The 22236-nt window shown below is 38.1% G+C and overlaps 1 protein-coding gene across 3 annotated transcripts in view; it reads left to right on the top strand.

Annotated features, from left to right (window-relative positions):
• Nucleotides 1–22236, top strand: part of ulk4 (unc-51 like kinase 4) — a 72860-nt gene that overhangs the window by 27437 nt on the left and 23187 nt on the right. For all 3 annotated transcript variants that reach the window (XM_031742675.2, XM_039620241.1, XM_039620242.1), the window contains exons 19-30: nucleotides 318–479; nucleotides 1107–1292; nucleotides 3900–4027; nucleotides 9568–9701; nucleotides 10096–10217; nucleotides 10527–10583; nucleotides 10996–11047; nucleotides 11578–11672; nucleotides 13898–13949; nucleotides 15346–15535; nucleotides 16449–16541; nucleotides 21108–21156. In XM_031742675.2, the coding sequence (XP_031598535.2) occupies nucleotides 318–479; nucleotides 1107–1292; nucleotides 3900–4027; nucleotides 9568–9701; nucleotides 10096–10217; nucleotides 10527–10583; nucleotides 10996–11047; nucleotides 11578–11672; nucleotides 13898–13949; nucleotides 15346–15535; nucleotides 16449–16541; nucleotides 21108–21156 (1320 nt within the window). The remainder of the gene's footprint in view (nucleotides 1–317; nucleotides 480–1106; nucleotides 1293–3899; nucleotides 4028–9567; nucleotides 9702–10095; nucleotides 10218–10526; nucleotides 10584–10995; nucleotides 11048–11577; nucleotides 11673–13897; nucleotides 13950–15345; nucleotides 15536–16448; nucleotides 16542–21107; nucleotides 21157–22236) is intronic.

The raw sequence follows: 22236 nt of genomic DNA, 5'->3' as shown, positions 1-22236 counted from the left end.
GGCACACAAATTGCTTCTAGCACAGGCTGTAGTAAAACAATAACTTTTTCTGTCTGTATTGTCTCTGTTCATGTTTCTAAGTGTTTCTGCTTGGTATTCTTTGTCTTTGCTGAAGGACAGCTGTTGAGGTTTTTGTCAGTAGCCTGTTATAATAAGTGTAGTTGGTAGTGTAGTGAGTGCCACCTTAATTTGATCATTTTACTATATGCTACATACTTAAATTATACATTACCTCGTGTAGTCCCAGTGCAGTTAGCTGATCTCTATATCAGAGTTGATATACATGATTTAGAAATACATTTATGTTTGTTTTTCAGGATGACACTGCAGTTCATCATATGGCAGCAAAAGCAATAGAGAACATATCAACAGTGCTGTCTGGTCCCTCCCATCACCTGGTCACCACAGAGATAGGCTCCGCCCTGTGGTACCTGTTCACTCACTCCACTGTGGACGCTGTCAGAGTCACTGCTATTTCTGTAAGCTCACACATATGTATGTACAGCTACCTTTGTAAGAGCTATAAAGATATAGTTAAAAAAAAAGGTGATTAATACAAGTTGACTTTGAATAATTAAAGCTGATTTCACAAACTTATTTGCATCACATGTATACATTACACAAAGTTAAAGCAGCCAAATGTGCTTGACTGTTTTAATTTCTTGTATCATCTGCATGTTTCTTGTACTGACTGAATTTCTTGTATTGCCGTTATAGTCTGCTAAAAAATCATTAATTCTGATGCGATTCTCCCAATGAACCACAAGGAATGAATATCAACTACTTTATTATGATGCGTCACAAACCACATACTTTCTGAAACTATACCAACGTTCTCTACCCACTTTATTATGATGGACAGTGTATTACTTCGGGCCATGTGAAGCATTTGATATCCCACATCACCCACTGTCAGTCTTTGAACTATATTAATGTTTTTCTTAATGGCACAGTCATTTGTTATTCCATAATATGTTTCACTGGACACTTGTTCCTTCACTAATGGCAAGGAATTTCAGAGGAGCGTATTGATATGTTGTGTGTGAGGTGTGTGTGTTGTCTGTGTGTGTGTGTGTGTGTGTGTGTGTCTTTTTCTGTTTTTCCAGTCTCTTTCTAGGCTAACCCGGGTGGTCCCAGCAATCTTCCTATCAGTAATTGACACCTGTGGTCCAGTAGCCATCTTGGAGGGCCTAGTGGGTACAGGAGCCCGGGTCCAGCAGCACCTGCTCACTGCTGTGGCCGCTGCCTTGCTCACCTCATGCACTCAAACACACCGTGTCACACAAAACAGGGTATGTGTATCACTTGTGTAACACATCTCTGGCTACACATACCAACCACAGCATTAGGTACACCGGTTCAACAGCTTCTTAACACAAATATTTAATTTGATAGTCACATGGTAGCACGTCTGTACAGTTAGGCATGTAAACCTATAAGAATATGATCAGCACGGTGGCGTAGTGGTTAGCACTGTTGCTTCACAGCAAGAAGGTCCTGGGTTCATCGCCACCATCTGGCTGGGGCCTTTCTGTGTGGAATTTTCATGTTTTCCCTGGGTGAATGATTTGCAAATCTCATAAAGTTATATTTTATTGAGAATAAAACAAAGAAGACTTATTAACTGTTAAATCTGAGAACGCATTACACCACAGAACAGTTTGCCTCAGTCCATTTTAAATGAGCTTTGGCTCATAGAAGGTGGCGGATCATGTTCACTACTTCTTTGCATGACAGAGATTTAACCTGCACCTGCTGATGGCCCAGTGAACTGTGGTTTCTGGAAGTGTTCCTGAGCCCATGCAGTTATGTCCATGAGAGAGAACTGTATTGGGCATGAAGAGCACCATCCAATATTGATTTTCAGCCTTGTCTCTTAGACATAGAGATTTCTTCCAATTCTCAGAAGCCTGTAGCTGATGAGCTATTCACAATTTGTGTAATTGTACAAATTGTGGAACATTTTTAGAATAATTTTCCACAATTTGTAGATCCAGTATTTTGAGTAGAGTAAAGTAGGAATTTGGCGTAAAAAAAATGTGAAAGCATGTTTTCTGGTGTAATGATGTAGGGCGTATTTTTTTTTTGGGGGGCTCACTATATACACACTATATAAATCAATGCCACAAAGAATTAAAGCAGTTCTGAATGTAAAAATGTGTCTAACCTAGTATTAGCAAGGTGTATCTAATAAAGTATTGGGTGAGTGTATATTTTAATGTATAGCAACAAAAAAAGTGTGACTCAGAAACCTAGACACAAACAACCATCATGTTAAAATTGCTAGAACATTATTTGACAGATGATTTGGTGGTAACATCACTACAAGGAAAGGGTTGATTTTTAGTTCATGTGAGGAATGTCTCTAATTAGGGAGTTTTACACAGTGGCTGAGGGATACAAACACTCCTGGATAACTACACAACAACACCAAGAACAAACGAAACTGGCCTTCTCAGATTCTTAACGTCTTCACGATGTTTTTACCACTCTCTTTCTCTCTTCCACACAGTTCATGAACTGATGCTGAACTGTTCATGAACTAATTTGTCAGGAATGCTTATTTAATTTTTCATAAGACAGTCCATCAAGTGTGTATGTGATGTGCTAATCTTGGTAAGGCAGAGGAGCTGAAATTGATTTGAAGGTTTTAACTTGGAGTCTAGCATTGGTAATTGACTCTGAACTGAATTTATTTGCATTGAGTATTTCCAATTTAACACCAGAATACAAACTTAGTACTTCAACTCTGCTCTAATTATACAATGATATGCATTCACCCTCCTCCCCCCACACTTTCCCTTGGCACAAGGACAGACAGACCAAGAGTTTGTTTACACAGAACTCTGTTAGTGTGTGTGTATGTGTACATGCATGTGAGTGAGTGACTGTGTGTGTGTACACTCAAGCAGAAGCGTTAATTTGTTGAGTGTGTCAGTATCTAGGCTAATTGGCTGAATGAACATGCTGTAGCCTTCTACTTCAGCAAAGCATTATGGGTAGTGGGGTGGGACTTATCAGCAAGGCGCACACTACTGGGCTTTTGAAATTAATTAACTTAGTGTGTAACTCTATAAACACACATGTATACACATGCTTTCTCATTGCTGAGACACACACACACACACACATTCAGTGGTGCTGGTGATTATGATAATGGTAATGAAGGCTGGTCAGTCAAAATTTTTTCCAACCAGTTACTGTAGCTGTAGGCATGCGAGTTTGTGTATGCGTGTCTAGTCTGAGCTGATTAATTTTTAACTTGTTTTACATGCATTTTCAAAAAAAAAATAAAAATTAAAGAAATGTTATTAGTTTGGATATTTTTCTCTTTTCTGTTGATTTCTGTTACTTGTGATAAGATATTAGGACAGCAAAGTCCTTTTTTCTCTTTGAACTTTAAATTTACCAGATTACTTATTATGTTACCAAATTAACATTTTTTGGGGACATTTTGGGGGGTTTTTTGGGATGGGGGGGGGGGGGGCAGTTGCACACCACCAAAAATGCCAATCAACTCGAAGTATCGGTTTCACAGTGAGTCTGTTTGTGTGTCTGCCATCATGGCAGAATGTGGTCCTTTTGACATCTTCTGTAGTAGAAACTACTAAGTAATTGGTCAGCTGTTAATTTGTCTGTGTGTGTAGCTTCAGAATGAGCATTAATTGAAGAAAAAAAACCAGACACAAATTGTTGCGTTCAGCTTTTTGTTTTTCTTTACATCTTACAGAGCATCAGATCTTTTTTGGAAACCTAGTTGCAATTCATAGAATAGTAGATGTGTCCAGGACCACATTTTCCTATAATCCTACACAAACACACACACTGAAGGCAATACTAGCTATGTTGCCAGAGGATGTAATCTGTTTGAGGAATAATTTTAATTTCCTTCTTTTTAGGATTTGGTGCTGAAAGTGCTGCGTTGTCTGGAGAGTCCATCTACGATAACAAGAGCCAAAGCATTACTACTGCTTCTTCTGCTCATACAAGACAACACACACACACTGCTTTACTGCTGTCAAAACAGGTAAATAAACATACAGTACACATTCACATGCCAACAGTGCACACACGTACCAACAATATGTACTCGTGTAAAAGCAGGTAATCAGAATATACATATTGTTTTATCTGACCATGTCAGCAACAGCTACAAAGTATGACGTGTGTGGTTGAATCTCATGAGTCAGGTCTTTATAAACAGCTCTATGAGCCGCATTACTAGATGAAACATGAACTGATTTGCTAATTAGAAAGTAATGTGTGTGACCTTCCCAGTAGTGGCTTTGAAAAAGACGTTAACTAGATGCAATCATGGTGCAAGTTTGAATAATAATTCAATTTTGTCAATTAAATAATCACTGCTTTTAATGAATTGTATTGCAACACACTAATAACACATTAATCTTGTTTCGGGTAGTGAGATTGCTGTCTTAACTTACCACATTTCACTGTGCACCCTGCAACTGTCTAACTGTACTGAGATTCAGACCAGTGAAACTCATACTTAACTCCTCTCAGTCTGTCAGACCACTGGCTAATTAGTTTCTCTGGAATGTTGTTGCCAGTGTTCACACATAGGCTGAGCTGTCAGAGAACAAACAAGTAGCATTTGTGAAATCCATTTCAGGGTGGGATTGCCCTTTAATTATTTAGCTGTAGCTTTCAGTATGAGAGTGTGTTCTCATACCCAGCCTCACCACAGCTAAAACTAAATTCCCTTTTCAGTATACTTTGTGGGTTGGCAAATACAAGATTGTGTTTTGGTTTTGCAATGTAATAATGTTCACTTGGAAGAAACTATTGTATGTACAAACTATCCCAACAGTTAGTTTAACACCTATTTAAGTAGATAGGCTATGTATTGCTCCAACCAAGTTGGTTCCAATGTTATAACAGCTGGCTGACTGCACGGGTAGCAAAATGGTACGTGCTACCCGTGCACGTACCATTTGCGCGTACCAACTAACTGAATTTGTTTCAGTTTTAGAGCATTTCATGTTTTCTAGGCAATTTCATGTTTTCTAGGCAATAAACTCAATTCAAGGTCCACAATTTTTTATTTTTTTTTTTGCATCTTCAAGAGACTTCAGACCACATAATAAGTTTCAGGCTGACTGACAGTTAGAAGTGATAGACCTCTCCTAAGTATATTGCCCTTCACCAGCAGATCATATCATGAATACATTTACATCATACATTTTCTAAATGCTCGATTTGCCTTTGCCTAAAAAGCCAAGATAGTCCCAAATGGATTCAGTGTGGTGGGCCAGAGGTTTGTTCCACAAAAATGCCTAACCCGTCATTGTTAACTCCCCTGGTGTTATCTTCATTTTACCTTTCTCATCTACTCCACTTCTCTCCAGATGTGCTGAAACTCCCAGCAAAATGCAGTATAGACTGTATAAGCACATAAAGTGCACATAAATCAGGCACGTTTGCTAATATATTCTGTTTTTCCTCTTTGTTTGCTGCAGGGGAAAAACTGCATGTAATACTTAACTGTTACTCAACTCATTCAACTCATGAAAATTTTAAGTCAACAAATCTTACCATTCATGCTTTCAAGGAGGGATTTTTTTTAGTTATCTATGTAAGATTTTCTTTATGGAGCACAGAAACTGTGGGAATTACATTACAAATGTATTTACCCTGTGCCTCAAATTTATGATGCTTTATGTTATTGGAACTGGAAATTGATTATTAACTGATCACCTTGTGTTTAATAACACAATGTGCCACAACAGGCTATGATACCCACGTGGCCATTAATCATTAATTTTCTTTTCCCATTAAGTTAAGTTATGGATTTCCTTTTTGTGCTCTATGGTCATTTTCTTGTTGCTTCATCTAACCCCTCCTAACCAGTAGTTGATGGATTGCTGCCCTGAACTGCTCCTGTAAACTTTTTGGTACAATTTTCAGCGTATTGTTCCCTCAGTGATTGCAAAGTATCCAGGCCAATCAACAATGCTCCCTCCATCATGCTTCACAGCTGTAGTTTTTCTCTGCAGTGTGCTTCTTCCTCTGATCTAATAATGAAAACCACATGCAGCTTGTTTGTCTTATTGTAGACTCAGGAACACTCAGATTTTTAGTAGTGCTTTTGCAGCCTTTTTCAGCTTTGTACATCTGTATAGTTCTTCTGAGGTCATGTAAAAATTGCCCACACCAACCATTTGTTATTGAAAAGAGTAGACTTTGCAAGGTAATCATATGTATGCCTATTTATATGGAAGAGTACCTCTTTGCATCCTATTTCATCAATTTATTCAAGCATTTGAAATTTGTGTTTGTCTGTGGTTTTGACTTGACTGAAGGTCGGACCATATTTTGTGAGTAATAAATGTAGAAAAAACAAGCATATTATTAAATATTTAATGTAGTTTTGTTATTTTACCCTGTTACACAAATAAAGCTGAAAATAGTGTGTTATACTACACTCATATATACCTCAATGATTTGGTTTTTGATCAAAACTTTGGCTATAATTGACATAGTTTGAGCAAAAAATGATGAGTTGGATGTGAGGAATAAAAGTTTTGGAATTGGATCTGGTGTAGTGTGAGGAAATCCTGGAAAGCAAAATATAAAATTTCCCTCAGGGTGGAAAATAAAGCAGCATTTCCTTCTAAAACAGTATATCTGGTTAAATATGTTGTTTTCCATTTTTAAATTGGCAGTAGCATGTCTTTCAATGCATTCCATTTTTTATTGGCTTTTAGGCCTAAATGTTCCAGCACTTTGGATTCTGCTATATTAATTGCCTTAACACAGTAGCAACTCAAGTATAAACATCTATATACTTGAGGATATAGTCTGTGTCCTCTGGAAATAATCAGGAACAGAAAATGTAAATGAAGAACCATGGTTACTTAGGATTGTTTCAGTTTGATCATTCACTCTGACATAAAGACATAGAGCCAGAACATCAATTGCAACTCTGAACACAGCTTACAAATGGGATTTTACCTCTTGATTTCTCTTCAGGTTTTTCCCTCTGCCTGTCTTCTTTCTCTCCCTTCCAGTGTCCCCACACACACATGCACACTTACACTCTTTATTTCTTTTCTCACACTTGCTCTTCCTCTCTTAGCTGAGTTAGAGCTGTCAGAGTTGACCTGTCTGTCTCTCTCCCACTGAGCACTCTGCATGATTCAACCGTATACAGAGACACATCTTTTACCCAGTCCTATTCTTTCCCAGGCACGTTGTGTTTAATTAGCTCCTCAGTAGCATGAAAATTGCTTCTGTTTTTGTTTTGTTTTTTTGGTGTCTGAGATAAAATTGCATGGGTCTTACTGAGAAAGTGTCAAGATTGTCATTGAGAGTGGAAAGTGATGGCTTTCAGCAGTGGAGACACATATGTACACAATGCTGGGTCAGTTGTGTGTGTGTGTGTGTGTGTGTGTGTGTGTGTGTGTGTGTGTGTGTGTGTGTGTGTGTGTGTGTGTGTGTGTGTGTGTGTGTGTGCATGTGTGTGCGCGTGTGTGTACTTTGTGAGTCTCCCACAGCGACTGACAGTGAGGTGGTAGATTTGTGTCTCTTTATGAAGCAATCTGGAAAATGGCTGCAAGAAAAGGTTTCAAGTTGGTTGATCCACTACTTTGATCCAGCCGAAATACCTCAGAAACTACTTTACAGTAGGTCCAAATCCTCTCATGGGATGCAAGATGAAAATATGCCTAGGCTGTGTTCCTGATTTTATTTTAGTTTCAGTCACAAACCTTCATGATTGCATCAGGGATCGCCTCTGAGCCCGTTCTTGTTTGCAGTGGTGATGGACAGATTGTCAGATGAGATCAGGCAGGAGTCTCCATGGACTATGATGTCTACAGATGGCATTGTAATCTGTAGTGAGAGTAGGGAGCAGCTGGAAGAGAGCCTGGAGAGGTGGAGGTATGGTCTGGAGAAAAAAAAATTAAAGTCAGTAGAAACAAGACAGAATACATGTGTGTGAATGAGAGTGAGACAGATGAAAAGGTAAAATTGCAAGAAATAGAGATGGCAAAGGTAGATGAGTTTAAATACCTGTGTTCAACCACCCAAAGGACAATGCACAAGAGAGGTGAAGAAGACAGTGATGGGACGTTGTAGTGTGTGGAGACGATTGTCAGTGGTCATTTGTGAAAATCAGAGACCAGCAAGAGTGAAAGGGACGGGTTACAAAGTGGTAGTGAGACCTGCTATCATGCATGGTATGGAGATGGTGGTACTGGCAAAAAGACAGGAGGCAGAGTTGAAGATGTAAAAAATTTTATTGGGAGTGACCACAATGGACAAAGTCAAAATTAGTTTATCAGAGGGCCAGCTCATGTGGAGCACTTTGGAGAAAAAGTTAGAGAATTGAGGATGAGATGAGGAAGGACCTCAGAGAGAAATTGATGGGTGTAGTAAAGGAGGATGTGCAGATGGTTGGTGCAACAGTGGAAGATGCTAGGAATAGGGTGAGATGGAGGCAGATGACCCCTTATTTCTTCTTTACTGTGCATCACCATGCCCAGTTCTACATTATTATTGATCAATTTGAGACTTAAAAATGCTATTGACACTGTGCTGGTATTAATGATTTAGTTTTGTACAACAAGAATAACCCTGCACAGATGAAATATTATATAGATTTTTAATGACATTACTGTAAAAAATTCAGTTAAAACAAAATTAGAATAATGATATAAAAATAGAATTGCATTAACATGCCTGGTTCTTTCAGAGACTTAACTTTGGTCGTACCAACCAGGCTAAAATATTTGATTGTCAGCGATGATTACTAAGATCATGGAACACTTGTTCTTTAGAATCATTAGGCAGGCTTGTGATTAAACTGTGAATAAATAATTAAACTTAATAGATAATCTGAAGGTCTTTCTCTGTTGCCAGGCTCAAGTTTGCAATGCTTTGCACTAAACAAAAATCATGTAACAATAAATGAAGTAAATACTCTCAAGAAATGCACTGGACAACAGGTTAACAGTTACTATTTCTTGTTCTATAAAGTTGTAAACTGTGGAATGTCATCTTTTATGGAACAACATGAGAAAAAATGCAGAATTTGTAATCCACCGATCTCCCTGCACCATTGCCACTCTAAAGCTTTGAACCCCTCTGAATTTCTCTATTTATTTTCTGTGTTTATTTTGTGTGTGTGTGTGTGTGTGTGTGTGTGTGTGTGTGTGTGTGTGTGTGTGTGTGTGTGTGTGGTGATATACATAAGCATGTGTTTATGTGCTAGTAATGAATATGAGTTAGTGGTGGTAACCTTCTCTCCCTGCTCAGAATTTGTGAAGAGAAAATTATTGATTCCTGTTCAGTACACAGACTCTGATGAGAATAAATATGTTCTTAAACTGTGTGTGTCATGGACTTCTTGCCCCCTTATTTTGTACCCTATCAAAATTTTACTGCTCTGCATTGATTATCATGTTCTTGTTAATGGGTCTGTCTCACTTAATCATGCTGCTGAACAGTTAACAATGTATGAAGCAGACAAAAGACCGGCAACCATTAAACACACTAGATGTATCTACAATGTTACATAGAGGGCTGAAAATATCTCTTTCTGTCTAGACTTGTGATATACCTGGAGAGAGACCTCCGCAAAGCCACTCCTCTCAGAGAGAATCCCAGCCAATCAGGATACTTGTCTCAGTGTCTCGATTTACTGATTGCATATCTGAGCAGCACCACACCAGTGATTATGGGTACACACACAAATACACACACTGCTGTATGATTATCCATCTGCCATTTGTGTTTTTACCTCCATATGTACAGAAATTTGTAAATCAGTTTATTTGACATTTTGATTTCCATTACTAAATCTGAGAGTTTTTTGTTTTGTTTTTTTAATCTGAAATCTACAAAACCCTTCGTTCATTGTCAGGTTACTATGGAAACCTGATTTGTTTCTTGTTCTTGTGCTAGAAGAAAAAACGTGATACTTAGGAAAAATAGACACATGTATTTGTAGGGTTTAAGACTCCACAGAAATTTGCCAGTATATAATATATAGTATATCTTAATGAGGGTAGATCATAGCCACCTTCTTAAATTCCTTCTCATCTGTTTCTGCGACTCCTTGTCTCCTTTCTTTAGAGGATGTCCTGTGTGCCCTCAGAGGTGTGATTGGGAGAAGACACCCAACTACTGCTCAGAGTAAACAACTCAAACAAACTTTGCCTACTTTGTCCATAGTGCTGGACCTTGTTTCATCTCAGGTAACGTGGAGCAAAATTACTTCTCACTGTTTGGTTTTGAAAGCTTTAGCTGTTTCTTACATACATTTTCTCATAAATGCCAAACAGCAGTCCTTATTTTTGAACACAGAGTTCCCATTTATTTAGTACATGGCACTAAAAGAAAAGTGAGGAGGCTTTCCAAAATAGTCACATAAAATAAACCATAAAAACGAGGCAGACCTAAATCATCACCTCCCTCCTTACTTATTTTTGTTGTATTTTCTCTCAGTTGTCACCTGATCACATTATCTTGACTTAGCTGTGTAAAATGTGTCTGTCTCCTCACAGGTCTTTAGATCTCACATTGTAACAGGACAGTTTCTGGCTCAAATTGGATTGCTGTTGGTAAGTGTTTGGTAACCAGTCATATGTTGACACATTATCTGTCTCCACATGCTAAAGGCAAATAATAAAACTAACAGATAGGGTGAACTAGGATATTTGTAATTTCAAATATTCAAGTGAAGTGAAGTTTTTAGTTGATCACATTTTGTCACTCTAACATGGAGACATGTTGATTATATATATTTTTTCAAATATAGAATAAATGAAATTAACCTTAATTATTTTAAAGCCAGCAGTGTCGTTTCAGTTTTACAAATTGCACAGACTGGTGGTGCCTTTCTCTCTTACTGTCAGTACTGAAATTCTTAAAACATCTCTGACATACACACAGCTAACTTTTATAAGGAAAACTTTGAATTTTTGACAGTTTCAAAGCAAAACTCACATCAAGTTTTTAAATATCTCCTGACAGAACTTCATTGCCTCAGTAGAGTCCAATGAAACAAATCTGGCTAGTGCTATGGGTGAGTATCTTTACAGGTATGAATACTTTATCACTGGATATCAACCCCTGCCATATCTGCAGTAGTATTCCCTTTTCACATGATTAGTCTGTGATACTGTGATTCTACAGAGCTTCATGTACTGCATTGTTTGTTAAAGTTGCACAGTGTGTTTGGTTAACTTGCCAGGTTAAAGAAAAGATAAAAGAAATAAATAACTTAGTTAAAATGATTTTTATAAATTCGAGCTTATCTCACAAGTCAATATTGAATCGTAAGAATATGACATGGAGAAGGTAAGGAGAGAGACAGATACAGCACTTGAAGACAGTTATGACACTGAATTACAAATACCTGCCAACAAGGCAAGCTGCGGTGTGGGCTCAGCCACTCTTCAACCACCCGAATCAAGTGCTGATAACATGCTCAAAGGCCATGTTATCAGCAAATCACGAACAGAATATATGTCTGTCCTTAAAAGGTATTCAGTTACGGATCAGTTTTTATTGAGAACATGAGTATTTGTATTATTATGTTTGATTCTTCTTTAGGTACAGCAATATGTGAAGATTTAATTAGAACATCTCTGTCCATTGTGGAAGTACTGAGCCAGCACCATGCACTAATCAGTCCACATCATAGTGATGTAAGTATATCCCATTACTCTATATCCCATTAAATGAATGGTTGAGTGTGCATTTGTTGTAGGTTTTTGACTGGCTACCTGTCTGACTGACTGGCTGTCTGCTGATAGTTTAGTACACCAATATAGGACAGGTATCTTGTGATATTCAACAAATGTCAGTGCATTTCCTCTGACGGGACTTTGGAGACAACCTGTCATCATCCTGTTATTCTGTTATTTTTCTGCAACTGTCAGATTTTCAGCATCGATTTTTCCCCTTTTCTCATTTAGAAAAAAACATAATATGCAAGTTGCTTTGCTAGGATAGAATGAATTTCTGCAGACTTTGTCAATAATATGAATTGGCCTGTGGTATTGTGTTTACTGTGTGTCTTCCAGTCTACTAAACTTGTCTATTAGTGATCAGAGGACAGAGGGTTAGCATGTGGACTATTAGGAGAGACACTAATCAACTATTGAACCGACAGACCTTCATCAGATCTGTGTGTGTGTGTGTGTGTGTGTGTGAGAGAGAGAGAGAGAGAGATGTGGATGGGATGGGACAATGAGATTGTGTTTAATGACTATTGACGTATGGAAGTGGAGAGCAGCAGGAAGCTGACAGGATGGAGGGAGAGAGAAAAGAATAGACTTGAGGAACAGGGGAAAGGAGCAAAAAGCAAGGTTGTGGATACTGATAGTCAATAACACAGGAAGACACTTTAATTACCCACAGCCAACTCAGATTAGCTTTAATTGTCCTCTGGACAAGGACACACGCTCATGTTTGACTTAGTTTACGTTTCTGAATTCTTGTCACAGTTTGAATAAAGAGTAAAGTTTGCAGTTAGTTTTGCCTCCACAACTGCGCTTTTGTTAAAACAGATTTTATGTGATGTGGAAAATGGCATTTTAAATTGCTGTGCAGACCTTTAAAAAACTCTAATACCATAACTGAATACTGTTTGAAAATACTTTGTCAATGGGAATGATGTTTTGCCTTGAATGTGCATTTGAAAGATCACTTCATTACTTTTTGGGTTTGTTAGTATATTTAAAAATTAATAGAAAAATAGTTTTCACTAAAAGACTGCAACATAACTTTTAAATACACTGTAAATAGCCACACAACACACAGCAGTACAGTACACAGCAGTTAGTAACGATCAGGTACGATTGTTGTTGAAACCAGCTGTTGTTTTATAATAAGGTAAGTTCTTAAAAAAGTTAACTCAACACTGATTTTTTTAGTCATGTTCAAATGCAAATTAGACACTTTAATTACTTTGGATATTTATATTATACAACAAATTAATCTTTAGTTACTGTTGGAGTGATGAGATTTCTTTTCTGTACTGCTATAAAAGCAGCTAGGAGAAAGACAGGAAAACGGACAAATGTGAAGAAGAAAGGCTTTCATAAATACGACGGACGCACTGCCCATAGTTACAGAGTTCAGAGAGAACGCACCCAGATCTGCACGTCTCAACACACACACACGGCTCCATGCAGTCTTTTGATGGCTGTGATAGTAATACACCAACCATTAAGTGGTGGACAACATCCTTTGTAGTTTTTTTTCTTCTGGCTTTCAATGTAATGACCTCACACATCCTCACTCAGCATTAGTGGTGTTTCTATGGTAATATTAGTAATCATGCAAATTCATGCAATACAGATTCATACCTAAATAAGAGCTTTGACAGTTGTGAAACTACGCGTGCGTGTCTGTGTGTTTGTTTGTTTGATCAAAGAAACCATTCAGCAGTGCATTTCCATAGTAATTTGATCCTCTGTGACAGTGGTCTGTGGTTGATGCTCGCAGAATTAATATAGTGCAGCGTCTCCTGTTCAGTTTTATCTAAAAATATAGACTCTGCTTTTAGAGATGTTGTACAGAATATTAACTCTATAGCTGTTTAGAGGAAGACCATGATTATGTTTATAAATACCCTCATTTGCCTTAAATTAGAATATATGGGACATTACTGAACTAATATTTACACCTTGTTCTTAAAAGCCTTCAGCACAGGAGTGGATTTTTATTTCACTTCAGTGTTTTAACCTGAGTTGTTTCACATCCATGACATCATTTGTAGCTGACCTTGTGAAACACTAGATTATAACAGATTTTTCTAGCTTGTTACAGTTTTAATACTAAAACCAATTTGCTTCTTTGGTGACCAGGATCAAATACAGTATCTGATGTATAACATTTTTTGTTTGTTTGTTAATGTCTCTTGAAGGTCGTGGATGCCATCCTGCCTCCTCTGACAACAATGGCTTTCAGCAAAAATGGTATGAATGGTGGGGTCAGTTTTTTGACTAGAGGAAAGAGAGTGTGAGGGAGAGAAGATGGGGGAAGAATTGTTAATGTCAGAGTGAGAGAGGAAGAAATGGCAAATGGGGAAAGAGGCAGAGCGGGTTCAGAAGCCTGATGGCTGGGGACCTTTAGTGCCTGTCACAGGCAGTGATTTTCTTCTTGTTTCCTGTTTGTTAGGGTTCTAGTAATTCTCCAAAGACATGGCTCATTTTGTTACTCGGTTTTTCTTTAAAGTAAAAGAGAGAGAATGTAGATAGATAGATCATTTGATCATGATTGTATCGCAAGTAAAAAGTTCACTACTTACCTAAACAATCTGTAAATATTGCAGCATTTAACAAACTAGCATACTGCCAGCTCCACACTGATATTGCGATACAGGTAGATGAAACTGCAATACAGCATTGCTTATGTTTGTACCACAACTGGGCGAAATGCCAAAAAGTAATCTTAAAAAAATATATAGGTATCTGCATTTATTAATTACCATATCACCAATACAATAATAACAGCTTCTTTTTGGTTTTGGAACCTGAATGAGTCATTACAGTGTTGACTTTATGGGTCAGTATGCAAAAGAGCCAGCTGTCAGGGTAAAAGGATTTTTGTTAGCCATTATTATGGTGGTACTGCATGATCTAATTTCAGCCAAACCTTATCTGTCAGACACATGGCCTTCCATTTGACTTAATACTTTCGTATGATAAAATACTTTAGTATACAGAGGAGTTCGCGGTCCACCCAATGATTGCAGCCCAAGTCCTATTGCTGCAAAACTGAGGCCTGTAGAATCAGAGATTTAGGTGTTAGATTTTTCCTTAGACTATGCTCATTCTTTAATCCTTAATCTAAAGTTTTGTGACATCCTAAAGTTTCAAATGCCATTCAGCAAGTTCATTCAGAATGTTTATGTTTATGTGTTTTTATGTTTGTGTTTATGCATATTATTGTCACCCCAGAACCCATTGTCCCCTTTCATTTATGGAAGTAAATCATGTGAAATATACTTGTCCAACTAAGACTAACTACCCCAACCCCCAACACACACTAATCTAATCTAATTGACATAATACTTTCCCTAGCTGCTTACCCTAACCATCAAAAATGAATGCCTAACCCTAACCCTTAGCCTACACCTAACCATAACATAATTTTAACCTTGACACTAAAACCACATTTTGAGTCTCAAAAATGCCTTCAAACTTGTGGAGACTTGGATTTTGTCCCCATAAGGGCTGTTGGTCTCCACAAGTATAGTAAACTTGCAATTTTTGGTCCCCACAAAGATATGTAAACATGGTACTCACACACAGTATTCTAAACACTTGCTCCTAATAATACTCTCTCTTCCTGTCTTTGTGTGTGGTGCAGTGGAGTGGTCTGTGTTTGTTTTGAGGGTGTTGTCTGAACTCAGTCTAATCCTGCTGGTCCAAGATGGTGTTGATACTGAGTTAAAAGAGGAAAGGACAGAGGAAAATAAAGAGAGAAGTGAGAAGGAAGGAAAGGCGGCAGAGGAAAGAGGGGATGGACTCTCGTGTATCACTGAATCTCTCCTTTCAAGGTTGGTCTGGTTTATTCTAAGTGCAGCTTCAGTGTTTCTAGATTCCTCCTGTATTTGCTGTCTCTATAGGAACAGATACATTTTACTTTCCCCTTGAATGACATTTTTAAAATCACTACAGCTTAACCAAAATAATGACAGACTGTCAGTTTAAATGATAGATATAATAATATGTAATATACAATACTAAAGTAATTTCTACCCACTCTTTTGTGCTAGAGAGTTAGGTTCACATTAAAGCAAAATTTTCCTTGACTGTTTTACAACCAAGACTATAAGTCTGACCTATTCCTTACCTGACACAGGTAATTTACACAAACATAATATTATAACCAAAAGAGCTTCATTAGTGATGCTGCCAGGTTAAAGACAGTTCAGTTGCAACAAATGATTTCAGAGTTGATCTTTAAAAAGTCTGTGAGACTGTAGTATAGAAGTCCAACATTGGAAAATTGTTGTAATGGGATTTTTTTGAAGATGTATATCAAATTTAAATGATATGTTGTGGATTTGTTGATATCAAACCTCTTTATAATATGTTGTAGTTTGTAAAATGCTTCTACAATTACAGATTGTTCAATGCATTTTACACAAGTCAAAAAATAGCTACACAGTACAAAAAAGATGCTTGTATGATAGCCTCACAGGTTACCCCTCGTTCACTTTTATTTCTACCAATATCTTTCCTCCTCACAGTTACTCCTTTCTTCCTCCCAGTTTCTCCCCTAGCTGCTTCTCTCTACGTTCTTTTCTCTCCTTCTCCTATTATAAGTCTAGTTCTCCCCTCCCCCTCTTCTTCACCCCTCTCTCCAGATCTGTTCTAGTTTACTCTCTCTTACTAATGATCAGAACAGTGCATTAATTATTAAGACTTCGAAAGCCAAATGTTGTACTCAGACATGTTTATGTCTAGGTACGAGACTCTTCTACGAGCACCAGAGCCTATACCCCTCCATGCACTCAAACTGTTGGTATCAATGACTGAACACAACGGTCAGGCCTGCAGGTAATGTGAACACATTAGCCACACACACAATTAATCACAGACATCAAAGACTGTTGAAGCATTGTGACATTGCTATATTAACTTTACTAGTAATCTTTATTAGCTTAATGTTGTTTACTGGTAATATATTAAAGAAAGTATTACAAAATACTCCTACCATCCATTTAAATCCATTTTTCTGCTTCTCTATTTTTTTCCAAAATGCAGAATAGGTAGCACACAAGTATTTCGCAGTCCTAGCAGGTTCAGATACAAATATACACAGGCGCATTTTAGGCACTCTGTAATGTTTTAATGCCAAGGCCATTCATTCCCAATTCAGCACTGTGAATCATTCACACACACACGCACACACAGTCTTAAACACACACAAGCACACTCCTCCTTATTATAAGCAGTAATTTATTTGCCAACTCCAGTACACAGATATACACAAATGGTTATTTGCTTGTTGTAGGTGATGCACATTCAGAGCTAATAGCAACAAAACCTTCACAGCTCCAGCACTGCTGGTGATCTGTATTCAATGAGACCCTTTGAGCACCCTTAAAGGCGGTGTTTTCTACATTAGTAATCAGTTTAGTGGCAGGCATAAGGTGCTGTATCAGCTGAGATGTGTAAAGACTTGACATGTTGTGCTGATATACCTTGGCACACTAGCTAGTCCAGAGAAGCTTTGCTTAAAAATGCGCCGCATGCTCTTTAAATATACGACACTAAGACAAAATTATTGCTGGTGTTGAAGTGAGATTCACTACTGCATAATGTGGAAGTAATTCACTATGCAGGAATTTAAAAAACATCTCTTAAAAAAGCAGTCATCTGACACCCAAATAAAAAGTGGTAATGATGTGTTACTGTTGCACAGGAAATTTGCTGATTCCTTGTCTAGCCATGAGATGACTCACTTGTGTGTGCGTGTGTGTGTGTGTGTGTGTGTGTGTGTGTGTACACATGTGTGTGCACGATGATGTATGTGTGTTTGATAGATGTGCTTTGACAGCAGCTGTCAGTAAGTCTTGATTCTCTGGTCATCTGTCTTCTCTTCTCAGCTGTTGGCAGGGATAGAAAGTGTGGGTGAAAAGAGAGGAGGCAGAAAGATTGAGGAAGGGAAGTGGATAAAGGTGCCAGAAAAAGGATAGGAGGAGGAACTAGGAAGGAGAAACTTGGGAGAAAAGAAAATGTTGATGAGGCCAGAAGGATTGAGAATAAAGGAGAAGTGTTAATTCGTTAGAAAGTATAATTAGATGTGTGTCACCTGGCTCAGAAGATAACTGGAGGAAAGAGCAGGAGAAAACTGTAAAACTGTGTGCAGTTTACACTATGAGATACACATTTCAGCTCAGGAACACTATGTTGTAAACTGTAGTTGTTACTTCAACAATACTCTCAATATTTTTAGATTTAGTTGACTCTGTGTAAGGCACTCTATTTTAGCTCTTGAAATGCAGTCATTCATATTGGTGGAACACAAATTGGACATGGACATGTACCTGGTCAAATGCTGCAGCTGATCCAGAGATTTACGTTTAATCCTTCATCTTTAATCACTAAGTATTAATTTGGAACAATGATTAAGCCTCTGTTTTGTGGTTCCCTCATTTCCGTCCCAGCTTCTTTCCACATTTTATCTTCTCCAGCAATAATAGTTCAGCAAATCTCTAATCACTGTTATGCCAGTCTCCTTCCATCTCTATCCATCCCATCCTCTTCTACTCCTAGAGTTTAAAGTTCGTCCTCACAGCCGAGTATGCCCCTACTTCTCTTATCAGTAATATTACCCCATTTCGTCTCCATCCTTCTCTTCCACCACCTCTCCTCATCCCCCTTTTTCCTAGACACAAGTAGAGTGACGTGAACTTTTCAAATTGGTGTCAGGACTCTTTCCTCTACATCTGTTTTCGCGCGCACTCTTTTCCTTTGACATTATTAACAACATTTTACATTTTTTTTCTCTGCCTCCCTCGCTCTCATTCTCTCACCATCTCTAATTTATTAACATTAGTCCACATTTTTCTTTTTCTCTGTGCCCTTTCTCCACAACTTTCCCTCCATCACTGCGGTTATACAATCAGAAATTAAATTGCCTGGGTCTTGGTTAGATAAGTGTGGCTATGAAGCCAGCCGAGCAGTAATTAGATGGTAAATTGGGGACATTAACGTTGGGAAGGCAGCCTGCTGTCTCTCTCTCCATTATCACAGTCCAGACACACCTTCAAACAACTACATTTACTATGACCTTTAGCCGGAGAACCTCATGCTGTGTGGTTACATATGTGTTTGCCCATGGATTTTCAATTTCCTTACAGCCATCCTTTCAGCATGCCTGTATGCCACATGTGTTGATGTGGTATTTTCACGCATACCTATCAACCAAGTAAAGAGGTAGTATTTGTCATAGTTTAACACTTATAGTTTTTATTTCTATAAGATTTTATATTTAAACAACTCATGTTTTCTGCCTGTTTTTTTTTCTTTTAATATGGACTCATAGACTCAGTCTATGAGTCTAAATCCATTATATCAAATTGCAGTAGATAATTGGACACCAACATCTCTCTGTTCCAAAGTAAAGTGGATTCATTAACTGTTAACACAAAAGTGGTCATTTTCTCAGGCTAAAAGGCTGTAATTGCCTGTAACAGCTTGTTTTACTGGTCTTACTCTCCACTGTAAATAAATGAATATAAGTCTTTTTTTTTTTAGGTAGTTATTAGAAAAAAGTGTAATTTTTCTCTCTAGGCAAGTACTAATGCATTATGATATCAGATAATTTGTCAGTGCTGTTAATTATAATCCCCTGACTGTAGCTATCTACTTCGTTGTATTTATCATCTCTTTATGTGCAACGAGGTTTCATTTTGAATTTTTGTTAGCTTTACAAAGCTGTGCAGCTGACATGAAGTATCTAAAACTAGAGTAGAGCCGAGGTTAATCAGCGCATACTGTGGTATTTATTGCATTACCTCTAATAAAACAGCTGTTGAGTGAATGTGTGATGTGATGATGATGCAGTGCAGCGTAGTCTCGTCTGTGTTTTCCTATTATAGGTTGTCTGTTGAACCCTGTTCATTGTATGCTGTTGTCCTGATGAATGGCTGGTAGTTTAAAGGTGGTCCAGTTTATCATGTTGTGCTGGCCTGGCCTGTCCTCTCATCTCTGAGCCTGTCACCTCTCTAATAGGAGGCCATCCATCACATCTACAAGCAAACAATCAGACCCAAACAATAACAAATGCACACCCACACACACACACACACTCTTTAACACATTTCTAAAAGGTTGAACTGTACATTAAAATACATCACCATGGCAGGTAAAGAGAACCTATAACAGTAATTCATTACGTTTCTTAAATTCACATTTCTACAAGCTTCCTGCACCTGTAGTCAGTGATTGTTTTCAGTAAAGAGTATGAAGATTGAGTGACTGCAACTAAAGCTAATGTTACACTGTGCTTATACTTTTGTGGTGCAGAATAGTAAATGCTTTGTTCTGGCCCTTGGTTACAAGGTAGGTGAGAGGACTTCAGTATCTGATGGAACAATGAGATGATCATTTGGTATTCTTTGCTGTTCAGATGTTCTTTTTACTCAGTCATCTGACTTTTTTTTGTTTTAATGAAAAAGCCTCCAAGTTAATGAGCCATTGTTTTCAGTTTCTAGAAGCATCACACCAATAAAATGCTGTCCCATATTTGTAATGAAGTGGAACACTTTGTTTGCTAATTTTAAAAAAGGGCCAATTTTTTAAGTGTAAATCCACATTTCCATAGGTTGAACGATCCTGCTGGAAAACCTATAAATCATAGTTAGAACGAGGACAGATTTTTAAATCAGTGGGCTGGCTTTGTTACCGTCAGAATATCAACACCTGTCTGATTTTTGCTAGCTTTATTCACATTACTGCCTGAATGCTTTCTTGTTTACTAATTCACAGAGACCCATAAACAAAATGTGTGTGCATATATGTAGACACTCCACCCACTCAGTAACTGATTGTGGTTTAAAGAACATCAATCAAGAAGTAGACAGAATGTCATTGTTAATATAAACATCCATCTCCCTCCCTCCATCTTTCTTCTACTGTCTCTCTTGCCTTTTCCCCCCAAGCTTTTCAGTGTGGATTTATCCACATTACTCCTTTTTGTTTTCCACTTTCCTCTCATTCGTTTGTTCCTCCTCCTCCTCCACCCTCACCCCTCTTCTCTAATCTTCCCTCTTTTTTCTCCACTTTGCAAAATGTAATCTTTTCTAACCTTATCTTGTTTTAAACTCTCATCCCCTTTTTCCATGTCCTTCCCTCTTGTCTCTCACCTGCTTTTACTTCATCTGCTCGCATCGCTTCTTCTCTTTTTCTTCTCGCAATTCCACTGGTACTAGACAGAAGTCATTGTACCAGAACTCCACCCTTAATGAAGATGAAATAGCCAATTTTATCTGCTTGTGTGTGAGTGTGTGCAAATAGCATGCCTGAACAGCACATTGAAAACATTAAATTAATTCCTTGCCCTTATTTTTCTGCTGCTACCTAAAGTGTATTTTCTCTTTTTCTTCTCCTTTTCAGGTTGATCAAACGTAGTAGGATCCTACCAATGGTCTTTCAGCTCATTATGGTAAGAAACCAGTGATGTTTCATCATTTAGTTTTCAAGCCAGTATCTAAATCACTTGACCAGTCAAACTGGTCAGTAAGTTCAGTGCAGTTTTAAAATAAGCCCATCAAAGTTTGTATTATTGTAGCATTTCTATTCTGTTTATATTCAGTCTATTATGTCTGTTTCCTTCTTTTTGTTCTCTCCTTCCATCTAACCCTCAAATATTTATGTAAATTAGTCTGAATAGGGTTGACCTATTAGAGGGCTGGTGTAATTGACTGGCAGGTCAGCAGCAGAGAGGAGGAACGGTTAATAGAGTGAGAAGATGAACTCTGCTATTAAGATCATGTACAAGGGCTTGCACGCAAACACATGGCACTCGTCTGTTCTCAGTGAGCCATAACAGTGTTTCCAGTAAACCATTTCACCTGACCCTTTTTGCATGCGAACAATTTAATGCACCCACCAACACAGTACAACCAAACCAGCTCTAATTTATGCTTCACACAAACACATGCACTCACACAAGCACGCACACTTAATAATCAGTGTTCTGCATGGCTGCCTGTCCAGCCCCAGCTAGCTGATACAGAATTTTAAACACTGCTGTCCAACAGCCTGATTAACTCGTCTCCTGATTGTTTACTCCTGCCTGAACCAGTCATGTCTGGATCCATTAGTGCCGTCTATATTGCTCACATTTGAATTGATTTATACTCCCTGAAACTCTCTGATGTAGATTGATTACACCTGTCGCTGGCGATCACGCTTGTCATGGAGAAACTCACCTAATTGTATTTGTCTAAATGATGTAGTAGTTCTGCTCCAGACATGAAAGGACCTCAGGATGCTGGTTAGACCAGGGCTCTGAACGGGGTGTTAGCCGTGCCTGAGGTGGCAAAAGACTGATCAGAGGGGATTGCTTGCAGTAAATGCTTTAACAAATCCTGCCTGGCTGAAAGTGTTCACAGTGCAGCTACACCGCTTACGCAAGTCAGATACTTATCCCTTCATGTGCAGGGTCCAAGTTAAACTTTGGTTTGCCGTTCCTCACTGCCCATTGTCAGCTTTATGCTTTCAGTGAGAACGTACAGTGCAG

This window comes from Oreochromis aureus, linkage group 11 (genome assembly GCF_013358895.1).
Source record: "Oreochromis aureus strain Israel breed Guangdong linkage group 11, ZZ_aureus, whole genome shotgun sequence".
Lineage (NCBI taxonomy): Eukaryota > Metazoa > Chordata > Actinopteri > Cichliformes > Cichlidae > Oreochromis > Oreochromis aureus.
This window is presented reverse-complemented; position numbering and strand designations above follow the sequence as displayed.